This window comes from Ptychodera flava, chromosome 12 (assembly GCF_041260155.1).
Source record: "Ptychodera flava strain L36383 chromosome 12, AS_Pfla_20210202, whole genome shotgun sequence".
Taxonomy (NCBI): domain Eukaryota; kingdom Metazoa; phylum Hemichordata; class Enteropneusta; family Ptychoderidae; genus Ptychodera; species Ptychodera flava.
In genome coordinates this window covers 35936863-35951407 of record NC_091939.1, presented here as the reverse complement: position 1 = coordinate 35951407, position 14545 = coordinate 35936863, and the positions used below count along the sequence as shown (strand labels likewise).

At 42.3% G+C, this 14545-nt stretch overlaps 1 protein-coding gene and 2 long non-coding RNA genes across 3 annotated transcripts in view; 2 read left to right on the top strand and 1 right to left on the bottom strand.

Moving 5' to 3' along the window:
• The window catches only part of LOC139145754 (uncharacterized), an 84038-nt gene continuing 69493 nt past the window's right edge, over positions 1-14545 (bottom strand). Inside the window, exon 2 of the long non-coding RNA XR_011555009.1 lies at positions 1-184. This is a non-coding gene — a long non-coding RNA (uncharacterized lncRNA). The remainder of the gene's footprint in view (positions 185-14545) is intronic.
• On the top strand, positions 1681-3792 carry LOC139145753 (uncharacterized). The gene is made up of 4 exons (XM_070717061.1): positions 1681-2820; positions 2936-3068; positions 3268-3406; positions 3603-3792. The coding sequence occupies exons 1-3, from the start codon at positions 2599-2601 to the stop codon at positions 3378-3380; spliced, it is 468 nt and encodes a 155-aa protein (XP_070573162.1). The 5' UTR covers positions 1681-2598; the 3' UTR covers positions 3381-3406; positions 3603-3792.
• Positions 9065-11721, top strand: LOC139145751 (uncharacterized). Its single transcript, XR_011555008.1, has 3 exons — positions 9065-9351; positions 9624-9749; positions 10003-11721. It is a non-coding gene; the product is annotated as an uncharacterized lncRNA (long non-coding RNA).

Below are 14545 nucleotides of genomic sequence, written 5' to 3'. Positions count from 1 at the left end.
TTCAATTTGTCAGTGGTAAGATTTATTTTATCATGCCATGTTGATTTCATGCAACACAAATGTCTTTAAGAGATGTCCATTTGACCTGAGAAGTTTCATATGACATTCACGTTATTGTCAAAGGCTGCGATTTGGCTTTCTGTTCCCTGAATTCCTTGTCCCTTTAGAGTACCAGCAAAGAGTTCTGAAAAATATGAATCGTTCAGGGAAGAGTGTAAGTTGACCGAAAATTGTAACATCACAATTTGATGAAAGAAATCAATAATTGATGAAAGAAATCAATAATTGTTCGAAATGAGAACTATTCAAGTAGAGAAACCAAATGCAATAATTAAAATCAAAAGGACAGGCACACCTCGGCTGTATTATTATTCACACCCGCGTACACCACACACAGCCGTTGCGGCGTACGTGGAGATGGAAATTAAACGTTACTTTCCGCATTCTGCAGCTGCCGCGCGCCTATTGGTCAATGTCTTTACTGAGATCACGTGATGGTTTCAAATTGGGCGTCGGTTAAAAGCATAATTTTGAGTGGCTAGCTATAAGGTCATATTAGAAAATTGACCAATCAGACAGCTTGAATCAAAATGCAGTTGAACGTGTAAAGGCATGCTGTAGACTATAGCATATCCGGAGTGCGCCATTGCGCGACTGGATTTTCCGGAGCGGCGCCGGAAAATTACCGATTTTTGGGTGAGTTTTTCATGTTTCTTTCATACTTGAATCAAAATTTACATATGCCATCGTGAAGATCAGTTTTTAATTGATATTAAATCGTGTGCACGTTTGGTTATCAAAACAGTCGTATTTCTAATATTTTGCGTGGGGGAAAAAGTACATGTGCGTGATCGAATTTTTCAAATCTCGCATATTCACGCACAATCTCGTGCAGGCTGAAGTTGGCAAAATCGCAGAATTTATGGTCGTACGATCATAGTTATATCACTTAGCACCATTTATGGCATATTTAGAATTGTATGTATTAGAAATTTCCCGGAATTAGATGTTAACTGAAATAGTCATGTCTTTTATTTACCAAGTCTCGTCACAACAGCTACGTACTTGTTTCACTGCTATCATTATCACACTTTATTTCATCGTTGTTATTGTATTTTTTATAATATTATTCTTTTAATTTCAGCCTTCATGCTAGCTGCGGTGAAGGTGTGATGGAGACTGACATGTGCGACATGTCATGTTGCTAGCTAGCTAGATGCTGGTGCTGCTAGTGTGTAGTATGCTATAAAGTTAATAGATGTTAGTATTAGTAGTTAGTTTAGTAGATGATAAAGTTAGTTAAGTAGGGTGATGCATAGTACTTAGTATACTATGCTATAGAGTTAGTAGTAGTAGTAGTATAGTAGTAGTTGTAGTTAAGTAGATGATAAAGTTTAAGGTTGTGGTGGTTAGTTTAGTAGATGATAAAGAAGTTAGTTTAAGGTGGTAGTAGTTTGTTTGGTAATGATTAAATAGTACGTAATTACACAAGGACACAAGTAACAAATTACTAATATCAAATTATTAAACTTAATCAGCTTTAGGTCGAGTTAAGTTTATACTGAATCATAATGGAAGTTGAACAAAACATTGGTTCAGGTATATCTTGTGGAAGCTGTTTTTCCAGTAAGCATTTAACCAGAAAGTCTAAATATGTGGAAAATTCACTGGCAGAAAACAGTAAAGCTCAATCAAACCTCCCCCATTTAAACCCTAATAATATGATAAGATCCGTAAATGAGGGTGATCAAGTTCTGTTTACAAACTCATTCGGGGAAATTTTGGTGGAAATGTTGATATTAGGAAAAGTGCTGTGGAAGTATGTGTGGCAAATTCAAGTGGATCCTTTAAGCGAATTGTTAGAGATGTTAGATTAGCAAGAAAAGTATCCCTCCCATTAAAGAAACAGCAAGTGATGTTCGTGACCAGCTCTGAAAGCTCTGAGACTGAAGGGTTCCCAATTTTAAAGTTTGCAGAAATAACTGAAGTATGCAGTGATGAATCAGTTTGGATTCGGCCCTCTGATGATAATTGTGAACTAAAAGTGTCCGTCGATGAATTTGTGAGAAAGTCCCAAACATAGAACGTAAAGTCAATGATATTCATAAAAAAATTGTTGTCTCTAAGCAACATAATCCTAGCGATGATGAGTTCATGATCAGATTGCTGCCACACAAGGAATAATACAAACATTACACAGTCTAGTTGGTCAATTCATACTAGCTTAATAGAAACTCATGACGAGTATAATAAGGATTTATTGGCATTGTCTTATGAAAACATAGCTAGCAAAGACAAACTATGTGAACTTCAAATGAAATACCGGGAAGTAGTACAGTTGTATTATGAAGTAAAATCTAAATTTTCAATGGTTGTAAGACAAGGACAAATAAGAGAAAATGAATTATTAGATGTAATTAAAATGAAAGATAATGAAATTAGCAATAATGAGAAAGAAATCATGGCTTTGAACACAACATTCACAATCTAATAACTAAATACGAAAAAGCCTTGACAGAAGCCAAAACTAGGATTGTATTATTAGAAAAGGAATTAGAAGCCAAGAAACAGCAGTGTACCAAGGTGATAGAAGAGAGTATGATTAAAGATGAAAAGATTAGATCATTAGAAAATAATATAGCACAACTGAAAGCTAAAGCGCATGTGCAGGTGCTTAGTAGAGATAAAGACACATTTGTATGTCGTAGCCCCGAATCAGATAAAAGAGGAACAGCATACCACAAACTGGCAAAACCTGCTATAGCTAGCAGCATAGCATCTCAAAAGTCATTAGAGCAGAGAGCCAATGCATTGAAAAGTGTAAGTATGATCTATGATACAATAAATATTTTGTAGCGTTCTCCCCAGGAACTTTCAATATTGCTTGTTAATTATAAATGTTACATACTATAAATTGTTAATATTGTCTTGGCAGTTCTTGGATTCACTATCTGCTAAAGGAGAGGCAACAACAGATGACATAGTGTCAACATTAGCTAAGTTTGCGACTATTTATAAAGATGTCTATACCCAAGCCGGTATAAAGGCTGGAATATTAGCAAGTCAAGGTAAGTGACTTATCCAGAACTATGAACAGTGCTAATGTATAGAATAGCCTCTGTTGGAAACAAAAACATTAAGATGGAGCCCCTCATAAATCAAATCTCGGCCAACAAATAACATTAAAGGGTCTAACATTGAATTACAATTCATATGACTCATTATTAGTACGGAGTAGCTCATGTTGTTTCTACTTTTTCTTCACAGTGCTGTCTCCAACCGAAACTCTTGATCTTAAACTACTACTCAGACTACCAATGAAAAGGTTACGTGAGCTCAGAACATTCCTTCAGTGCCGGTATAGACATATTAGCAAGTGATGGAAAAATATATCACGAAATTTCAAGTAAGTTGTATTGCTGAAAATATTTCTCGACACCCTGCAAGATAAAATGTCAAGATACAATGAATACATGAATTCAGGTTTCCTTGTATCATGTGCAAATGAACGCTAATAAAGGTTGGCCAGTAAGTCACATTAATAGACAAGTCTGAAATGTACGAAAATCTTACTAATAAATGCATATTTTTACATTTATCAGAGCGAAATAGTGCTGACGATAATGTTGAAGTTGGTGTAGCTATACTGCCGAAAAATGCCTCAGCAAAGGTCCCTCAAAAGTCGCTTATGTTCGTCGTCCGAATTTGGAACATATTGTGCAGACCACCTATGATGCTCATGTGTCCAAGGGAAATATCAGTGCTGATGCAAGATTTAACCCTTTTCCTGCCGAGCGCCCCTGTCCGTTATCCTGCCAAGTCGGTCAAAACCGGCCCCCTTTTCCCTGTCTACAGAAGATAGGCTCTCCTGCACGCTTTCCTGCCAGGCATTTGGCGGGAAAATACCGCATTTTCGGGGTACGATTACCGACCATATACGTGTTAGACTTCAAAAATTTTTGCATGCCCGTATAGAGGGGCAACCGCTGATGAGGTTGTGTCCAGAAAATGACGAGGTCACGGGCGTTGTTTGCCCCGGGGGACGTGCACTTTTATGCCCTTTTCTAGCTTACTTTCGCGGAAGTAAAGCTCGTTCGCCGGCACGCACGGCCACACCGGGGAAACGTCACCTCTCTCGTGGGTTAGTAGAAGACCCAGGGGTTAGTGCCTATGGGTGCGGCAGCACCCTCAAACCTGTCCTGTTTCCCCTGGGTTGTGTCACTTGGCCACGTACTTTGAACGACTTGGAAGAGTCGCACATTGCAGTCTGCTTTGACGTAGTGTCAACGACATAGTTCCGCCATTGAAGGAAGGCGTGTACGTAGTTTGGCCAGTTCAGTGAACACTTAGCTCGTTAGTGTTACCGTTTCTAACACGTTAGTTGTGCAGTTGTTACTAAGGTGCAGTTTTGTACCACCTTAGCTCTGGACAGTGCAACTGCTCTATGCACTAACCCCAACGACAGATGGTTGGTACAACGTCTACGTCGCACGAGCACAGCCTCCGTTGGGCTGTGCCCCTCCCACGTGATACAACGCACGTTCATCCATTACTATAGCGTCCTTACGGATCTGCCAAAAACGAAAGTGGGGGTAAAAACAAAACAAACGAAAATATGCGATCATAGATAGTATTTTATTCGGGATAATTTACATTATGCCGAACAATAAATCTCGGAGTCTGTCTCGACGTCCGAGTGCATGGTCCGTGTTTCAAAAATTACAATCGGGGTGGCAGATCCGTGTTTCAAAATTATAATAGGGGGAATTGTACAAAATAATCCGTCTAAACAAAACAAACGAAAATATGCGATCCATAGATAGTATTTTATTCGGGAATAATTTACATTATGCCGAATAATAAATCTCAGAGTCTGTCTCGACGTCCGAGTGCATGGTCCGTGTTACAAAGATTACAATCGGGGGATTGTACAAAATAATCCGTGTTTCAATTTACAATCAGCGGGATCGTAAAGCACAAACAAACGGCACAACCGTGCTCAAAATGTGATCATGGTCCGTGTTCAGAATACAGTCAAGCCACTGTTAGGCGAAGCTGTCCCCTGTCCGTTATTTACGTCGGGTTCTCTTGCTGATGGGTGTCGTCGGGGCTGTGTGAGTAGAGGTCTGCACGCCAATGCTCCTCTTACCTCGTAGCATCATGCGATGATGAAAAGCCGCAAAACACTCGCCCTCGTGAAGATGACCCCGCACAGACTACATCCTTTGGACGTCTCAGACAGTCGTCCGCTCGCAGTGGTCTTACCCTCTCTGCTACATACTTTACAGCATTTCTGCCGCCCCTCCAAACGGCTGACAACGTGCATCGGCTGATTTTGTGGATTGATGTACGAGGCAAGAGAAACAGTGGCCTCGACCTCTCTCACACTGGGCTGCGATCGCCCACAATAACCGCCAATGAGTTGTTTCCCGACACGCAGATGAAACATCTTATGGGTCAGCTTACTATCAGGGTGTACATGCTTGAAGCATATATATGCATTTACCAGGGCAACATCAATCAGGTAACATGCCAGATATGTCCACCATCTGTGGTTCTTGCGCCCAGTGTGAAAGTACTTGCGCTTCTGGTTGGCTCGGTCGACGCCTCCCATGTACCGGCGATAATTATACAGCGACAGAGGCACTTGTCGCCGCTCGTCTCCCTCCCCCACTGGCACGCACTCCAAGGGTGGATAGACCGTATTCAAGATCAGCACCTGAGCGTTACTATCCTGATAAGCAGTGATGTTAAGACGAGAGTCCGTTCTGGTCGTGGCTTTCATATCCCCAACAGACAGAGGAAGGCGCTTCCTCTTACCCGGCGGAATTAATTGAGGGGGCATGGTGCGACGATTACGGCGGTTGAAACTCCCGACCATGTAGATCCCGGTCTCCATCAGCTCTCTAGCAGTAACGACCGTGCTAAACAGGCTATCACAGAATAGGCTGTGATTATATCCACAGAATGGCTGGACCAGCTCCATCGTAATTCTTTTCACCACACCTCGCTCCTGCCGTCTCCCATCAGTCCGATCCCGATATTTCACACCTAGGTACGGTGCAAAGTTAGCTATGTATGCAGTGGTGGAGTCGCACAGCTGCCATATCTTGAAACCGTCTCGATCAGGCTTATGCGGTAATCTCTGCTTAAATTTAGAACGGCCCTTAAATCGCACCATGCCTCGTCGATGGAGATCTCTCTACCCATCTTATAATTATTTACGCACCGGTCAACTATGGGCTCCATCCATGGATTGATTTTATACAGGGGATCCTCCTGACACCGACGTCGGCGGCGTGCCTCATCAGGATCACGACGTGGATCGTTCTCTGGGTCTGCCAGATGAAAGTATCGCATAAGCTGCTGAAAGCGACTGCGGGTAATCACAGTAGAAATACCCTGGTTTCTCAGAAAGGGATCGCTAGACCAATAATCCTCCACTGATGATTTACGGTCGATACCCATACAGACTAAGACGCCAATGAACGCCTGCACCTCTCGGTAGTCAGCGTTACGCCAGTATTTATCTATTTTCCTAGCGATATGTCGCTGGTGGAATTTGGCGTATTTATTAGTCTCGTCCTTGGCCAATCTGATCAGTGTAGCTGGAATAAACTTAAAAAGTAATCGAGCTCACGGGCGTGGCTGGGCAAGGTGAAAGTCGGTCCTCTCTCATGGTCAAAATCGGTCTCCTCAAATATATTAGCATCGGTAGTCTCCGACATACGCCAGACAGGAGGGTGTCGTCCTCCGCCAACACAGCAGCAACGTCATCATCGTCGTCAGAGCTTGCCTCACCTACATACTGCCTGTCATAAAGTCATCGTCCTCTGCCGCATCCTCGTCAACCTCCGAGTCGGACTCAGCGGTGATATCACCATCGTCTGGGCGTCTGGGCCTGAACTCGCCCGTAGCGGCATCAAGGATCATATCTGGCTCAAAATCAGGTGGGCTATCCTGATAACGAACCCTCCGCACTATCTTTTTCGGCGGGGACATCGCAGCACACGAAACTATGGCAGGAGCGGGCTCGGCAGCCTCTGCTGATGACGAGGACTCAAGCTCTTTCGCACTGGGCACAGGAACCTCTCCTGACGCAGGATGAGGGCTCATAGTAGCAACAGGTGGTGTCTCTCCCGGAGCAGCCGGGGGAGAACCAATGGCATCAGCCGTCTCATTACTCACTGTCTCACTAGCAGCAGCAGACGTAGTCTGTGCAGGTGAAGTATCTCCCACAAGAGCAGATGTAGTCTCTGCAGGTGAAGTAGTCTCTCCCGGAGCAGCCGGGTGAGAACCACTGGCAACCGGTGACCCGTCATCATCCTCATCGGCAGAACGATCGCTCTTACGTTTACGCTTACCACTGGGTTTTTCAGCCGGAGATGGCTTCGCCTTACGGGAGCGTTTCTTGCCCGACTTCTTAGAACGTTTACTAGGGACATCACAACGATCGCTACCACTACCGCCCGGAGACTCTGCATCTTTGAGCTTCAGTCGTCTGCTCGCCTTCAGAAAACTTTTGCGGTCCGTCAAGCTCATGTCTGGAACAGTGTCGACAGACTAGCAGGTCCCTCCCTTTTAAAGCCACAGGGAAACAAAGCCCTGGACATGATTGGACGCAGGGGTGTTAATATATGCATCCACCTGTTATTATAATGGACCTACGGCAATCAGTCCACCAACCGGCGCTGACATTCCTACCCGTCATGTAAATTGCCTGTCCGCACCATTTGATATGCTAATAATACTCATTTGCGATGCAAATCCCTCGAGCACTTAGCATAACATAGTCAATGTCATTAGCATCTCAACTTGACATTCCGTCCAGCTGGGTACGTGGCATGCGCACCTGCCACCCAAGGACGTTGGCCCAAGCCCATGTTTAGTACGGGTGGGAAACCCGTATCTTTAACCTCATGTCCCTTCTAAGTACGCCTGCGCAGGGCGTATTGTCATCCAAGTCGGTGACAAGCCAACCCGACAGATCGCCCATTAAGCAGTAATGGACTGGCCGTCTCGTTCTTGTACGGCAACGAACAGTGCTTCAGCGGCTTGTTTAGGTCATAACCGTCGCCTGCCGAGCAGCTTACCCAACTAAGGCGGTCAAAGATGAAGGATGCCAAAATTGTCAACAGCTGTCTCGGCCTCGTCCGTTGGGCAAACATGGCTCCTTCAAATAACGTGGCCAGCACGTCTACGTCATCAGCGGTGATGACGACCCGTCATTGACGCCCGAGTGCGTAAAACTCGGAATATACCGACAGGTACCTCTACCTGAGTCGGTCATACTACGGTATAAACCAACACAGGTCTGCCAACTCCCGTTAGACTCGGCCGTTAGCCGAACTTCACAGGGACAACATAGGCGTAACAAGTCGGTGAACAACGGTTCACGCACCTAACCACAGCCGCCAAGTCGGTGAACAATGGTATCAAATTTTGAGGCCATGTTCCTGAATGGCAAGGCTGAGGCGGTGTGTTTCGTTGCACGGCTTGAACGTCTAGAGCCAAGTGCAGCCGACAACGTCCGACATCTGAGTGGGTAGTCTTTTCGAGAAGGTAACAAGTCGGTTAAAAGCGGTGGTTACCCTTCACAAATGTCGCTCAAGTCCGTTCGGATCAGTTCCATGTCAGGGACTAATCAAGCCGAGTCCGTCAAATCCGTCCGCACTTCCCGTCAATCAGGACCAAGTCCGTGATTTTCGTCTCGCACCATTGGCAAAAAATTGCACCGCCAGCTGAGGCGGTCTTAGGCGGTTGCCTTCGAGAAAGCCGAGTCCGTCAAATCCGTCCGCACTTCCCGTCAATCAGGACCAAGTCCGTGATTTTCGTCTCGCACCATTGGCAAAAAATTGCACCGCCAGCTGAGGCGGTCTTAGGCGGTTGCCTTACAGATTAGCGTTGCCGAGACGGTCAATTTCGGCCGCAATCTATGTAGTGCCTCAGAGCCAAGTTAACCCAAACTCCGCTAGAATACGTCAACGTGCTAACCTGCCAAGTACGCTACTCGTCCCCCCCAAAAAAACCAGTCCCCCACCGGGGCGGGGGACTAGCTGGGTAGCTTCCGCACCTTTCCCTGTCGTTGGACTCTCTGTGAACCCATTTCGAGAGCAAACGCCGTTCCTCGCCCAAAACCTGTCCTCAAACGACCCCTAGCGCGAGCAAGGGTTTGCTACACGTAGTTCCGTCGACTAGGCAGGAAAGGGGGTACCAAAAAGTAGCCCGATTTCCACCGCCTTGGCAGGATAACGGCCGTGGCTGCTCAGATTCTAGCTACACCGAATTTCAAGCGGATTTCACCGACTTGGCAGGAAAAGGGTTAATGATGAAGTGTGGGTTCTTGTGGGGGTGAGTACAATTATATAAAATCATACTGGAGACCGACTGTGCTTAGAAAAAGGTCCAGAATAATTGTTTGAAAGTCTTTTCATATTGATTAATTAAAATTTGAATAAATCCGTGTCCATTTGCATATCATTCAGTCTGATAATAATGAAATATATTGGAGCTTATACTCAGAAAATTATCATTTTGCTAAACTGTAGGTAACTTTGCCCTTAAAATTTCAGGGTATTGTAATTAGACATACATTCTCATTTTTGGTATGTTCTGCTCAACAGGGTGATAAGGGTGGAACAACAACAAAGCTGTGTCTGCAATTGGCAAATGTTGGAAACTGCAGTGCTGATAATATTGAATTGGTTGCAATGTTTGAGGCGTACGACTCGTATGACAACATGAAACAGGTGAGTAGTATAATGGTGGGCAATACAGGGTAGTTATCTGACTGCCTGCTGGGTTTGCGTTCACATAACTCTGACCATACATTACACTCTTAACATTACACAAGTCAAAATCAAGCAAATCAAAAGATACACTAAATCTGAAGTATGTGTAACATTAGGGATAGTTTAGAGTTGTCAGGGGGAGGGGTTTCTAAGTACTGTTTTATGTGAAGGTGGTGCCATACTTACCTTGTGCTACTTTTTTTTATTTCAGATATTTGGCATGTATACAGAACAAGTTGAAGCCTTACAAACCAACTTTTCAGTGAAGATCTCTGACAACAGATTTCAAGTCCTGAGAGCTTTCCTTTATGGGGATTATGCTTTTTTGTGTAATGTGCTAGGCTAGGCATCAGGGTGCTGCTTCCAAGCACCCATGCTTGTGGTGTGATATTGCTAAACAGCCGCTCTCAAAGGGGTACCACATTGCTCAGTAAAGCTTGATTCGGTTACCAATACATTTATTGCCAACCCTGACTGGAACCTAGAGTCAGATCAATTGCCCAAATGCAGAATGATTTAATTCAATATAATTCAGATGATAAAAAAGATGGCAAGAAGTACAGAAACATAACTAAGCCAATGCTCCTGCCTATACTGGATTCTGTGTATCAGATTGTGCCAATGCCTCTTCATATTTTATTAGGTCTTGTACTGAAATTTTACATATGCTTGAGACGACATGTAGGCAAATTGACAGAAACGATAATGAAAGTTTATATGAGTTTGGAAGGATGCAAGTGACCAAGCTGAACAAGCCAATTTGGAATATGAGGAGGCAAAGGCAGCGTACCAGTCAAGTCAGGAATTGTTAGCAGCCTTTGTATGTGAGCAAGAGAAAAAGGGAAAGAAAAAGAGGCAAAGGAGACGTTGCACTACTGAGGAAGATGCTTGCAATCACCCTTTGTGTGCCATTTCAGGGGGTTATAAAACAGATGTTGAAACTTTAGATTGGGTACAATGCTCAAATTGTGAGAAATTGTATCATAGCATTTGTGTGGAATATGCATCTTCTGAAGTAGAGCAAGATGATTTCCTGTGTTCTCATTGTAGTGGAACTGTTCTTTCTAAATCTGAAATAATTGACAAGCAAACTGAAAATGTGGATATTGCTAATGAAATGTTTCAGATATGTAATTTGTAAAGAAAAAAAATTGAAGCTAGGAGTAACTTGGACAAGGTATTTGAAACTGTTGAGCAGCAAAAGGGTCCGTTAGAAACACAGTTAACAAATGTACTGGAAAATGTTCTCGGTGTTCGGAAACAGGCATATCATTCAAACTCTTTTGTGGGTAACCACATCAGCACTATCTTAGCTAGACATCAAGAGCTATTAGAGATTTTGAGTCCCCATACCAATGTCTATGAAAAATATTTACAACTTTTCAGCATTATGGAAAAGATAAAAAAATACATGGTTGCCAGGTTTCTCAGTGATGACGAGATTAAAGCCTTGAAAGAATTGTGCTATAAACTAGGGATGTGGTTTCCAGTAGCTTTCCCTGAAGAGTCGATAACCCCTAAATTCCATGTGCTTGTTATACACGTCCCTGATTGTTGAGAAGTGGAGGACAATAGGTTTGTTGGCTGAGCATGGTTTAGAATCTGTCCATTCTAAAATAAATGGACTTCATAGGATGTATTCAGGGATAAGAGACCGGAGGCGACATTTGAAATTAGTGTTTAGACAACATGCACTATTTAAAACTGCCACCAAAGTTGGAAAAAAAAGGGTATGTGATGAGTGTTGGGATAGGCAAAACGTATAAGTGTAATGGAAGTGCTAAGCGAGGTAGGTTGAGCAAGGGGATTTGTCAGATCTGTGGGGCTGCTCATCAGTAATTTTGACTGTTTGCAGAATAAAGTTACCATTGCCATGTAAATTTGGTACATTAAAGTGAAGTGTTTATGAAAATAAAGTTGATTAGAATTGTGACAGTTCTTTGTCAGTTACAGTGTAGTTATATTGTGGTATCTTATCTTGTACAGTATAAATTATTGAAAATCTGCCAAAGACATTGAAGCATTGTTACTGCACGACCCCTGTCTTCTAAGGAAGTTGAACTAAATGGTTCCCTATTCAATTTTACATGTGCAGTGTTGTAAATGGGTCCATGAAAATTTGTCATTTTGGGGGCTGTAAAGTCAACCATACCTGCATTAACTGGGAAAATTTTATTACGTTCTGATGAAATTCTCATCTAATTTTAGCCGTGAAACATGGTAAAATGATGAGAAAAAAACATAATGTGCTCTATTTAATTACTGACTGGCCACACCACCTTTAAACAGTGTGGATATGGTGATAGCTGGATAAAAACATTTCTTCATCTCACAACCAGGGTAAATGACATTTTCTCAGTTTCGTCGCCAGAGGGCGCTGTGTTAAATTTCCTGCTCATAAAGCTGTGCACAGCGACAAACAACTCTCAGCAATTATTCCCATATGTATCAGCACAGCGTGTAATGTAAGTGAATTAAGTATGAATCAGTACTAAGGAAAACTTATCCTTGGTCAAACATAGCGATACTAATGTTGCAGAACGAATTGACTTACATTGCAGAACGAATTGACTTACATTTGTGAAGGTCAAGGACTTGCAGACGCTGGACGGTTCCTGATTCTGGTTGCTAGATAGACCTCGATCTCAGTGCAAGAAAGTGCTAAGAAAATGTTAGCATTGTTACTGCATTTCGCGTTCACAAATTTAGAACTATGTTTGTCCCCGGTACTTTAAACTCATTTTTGCGGCACTGTGATATCATTTGGCTGGTAGTTCCATAGAAAGATCGCAAATTATCCACCAGATAATTCCCCGATCACATATACGCAGCCGGCCAACAGTACACTACAATAATATCCAACTTCGCGCCAATCGAGCCTTATGACCGTTCACGGAAGTGCAATCTATAAATCATTACGCGATTGATAAAGTAGTCCCATTTTTTAAACACTGAAATTGACTCTACACCTGCGCCTACACGCTTTATTTCATACTAGATATGACACTTAATTTATTGGTTTTATGAAAATGGTTATTTTTATCATAGAAAGACTTAAAACAGAATAACAATTCTTTCAGCACGAAGAATCAATATCAATGCGCGAACTGAACTTGATGAACTGTGACCTCAGAGTAACCTGCTGCTAACAGCTGGGCTGCATGGCTGCAGACGTGTTGAATGGCGAAGCAACGTACTGGATTTTTGTACGGCGACTCAGAATGGAGTACAATGATCGTAAACCTCAAATAAGCGGTCGGCAATATAGGTCTGCCTCTGAAAGTATGAACAAAATCCTTCACCTAAATCCAAGTCAACATAAGGCGAGATTTTGTCAGCAACATCGATAGGACACAGTACAGACGTCTGTACAGGTTTGCGGAAGTTTGCCTACAGCTGGAAGGCAATAGCGGTGCATACGTATACATGAACATTTACTTGCCCGTTTCTACAATCAGACGTTCTGGTTTGTCGACATTTTAAAGGTACGAATTGATCGCAGTAACAAATGTCTGTGACCTGTTCTTGTTGCTCGTTTTCAATGGGTATAGAGATCGACGTCTTTCCTAACCTCCGTGGTCCGCAGACGTACATTAATTGCGTTGCACTTTGGCCGGCGTTCGCAGAAACTTGTAATCAAAAGACAGACAAATCCTTCTTTTTAAAATTTGTTTTCCTAAAAATTCAGCTGTCGATACAACCTTGATTTACTAAACCAGATCATCGAAGGCAATTGCTGTTGTATTGTCACAAGATGCACTCTCTGCATCCATACCATTATTACCAATGTTGCTGAGTTCTATCCCATATTCAGCAGCTGATATTGAAGCTGCCCATGCCATATTTTCGAAAGCATGGCAATGCAGTGCCAATGGTAAAATACCTTGTGTAAAAAACCTAATGAACGTATGGAAAAGATGTGTGAATAAAACCATTCCTTTCATGTAAAGAGATCAAACATTGTTGTGTTTTCAAGATTATGTGCATTTGGTTCAAAAGTGTGCCCATGTGTGCATTCTTTTGACTGTAACATTTGTTAAGTGATGCACTTTTGATGTATTTACATCATATATTATGCACCTCTGTATGACAGCAATGGTCCTGTGATGTACTTTTGATGCATGCATTGTTTGTGCATCTTTTTAACTTTAACATTTTGGCAAGAAAAGGAGTCAATCTGTGCTTTGACCAATACATCATATGTGCATTTTTTAAATGAAAATGATCAAGTCAGGACAATGATTCTGTGATGCACTGTCGATGTATACATCATATGTGCATTCATATAGAAGCCATGTGGTTGATAAATATTTTTAGCTTCCCGAAAAAAGATTTACCTTTAATGTATACATCATATGTGCATTCATATAGAAGCCATGTGGTTGATAAATATTTTTAGCTTCCCGAAAAAAGATTTACCTTTAATGTATACATCATATGTGCATTCATATAGAAGCCATGTGGTTGATAAATATTTTTAGCTTCCTGAAAAAAGATTTACCTTTAATGTATACATCATATGTGCATCTTTTGATGAATGCATACATCACCACCCTTTGATGAATACATAATGTACTCATTTATACCTCTAGTTTTGGTAAGGGGTGTCTAATTTGTCTCCAATGTAGAAATCCTCGTTCTTATTACCTCAGCACGTTTTACATCTTCCATAGAAATAGATTCTAACAGTAAAATGTAATGCCTTAATTCACTCAAAAGTAGAAAATGTTCCAATAATCTGTAGGCAATATTCA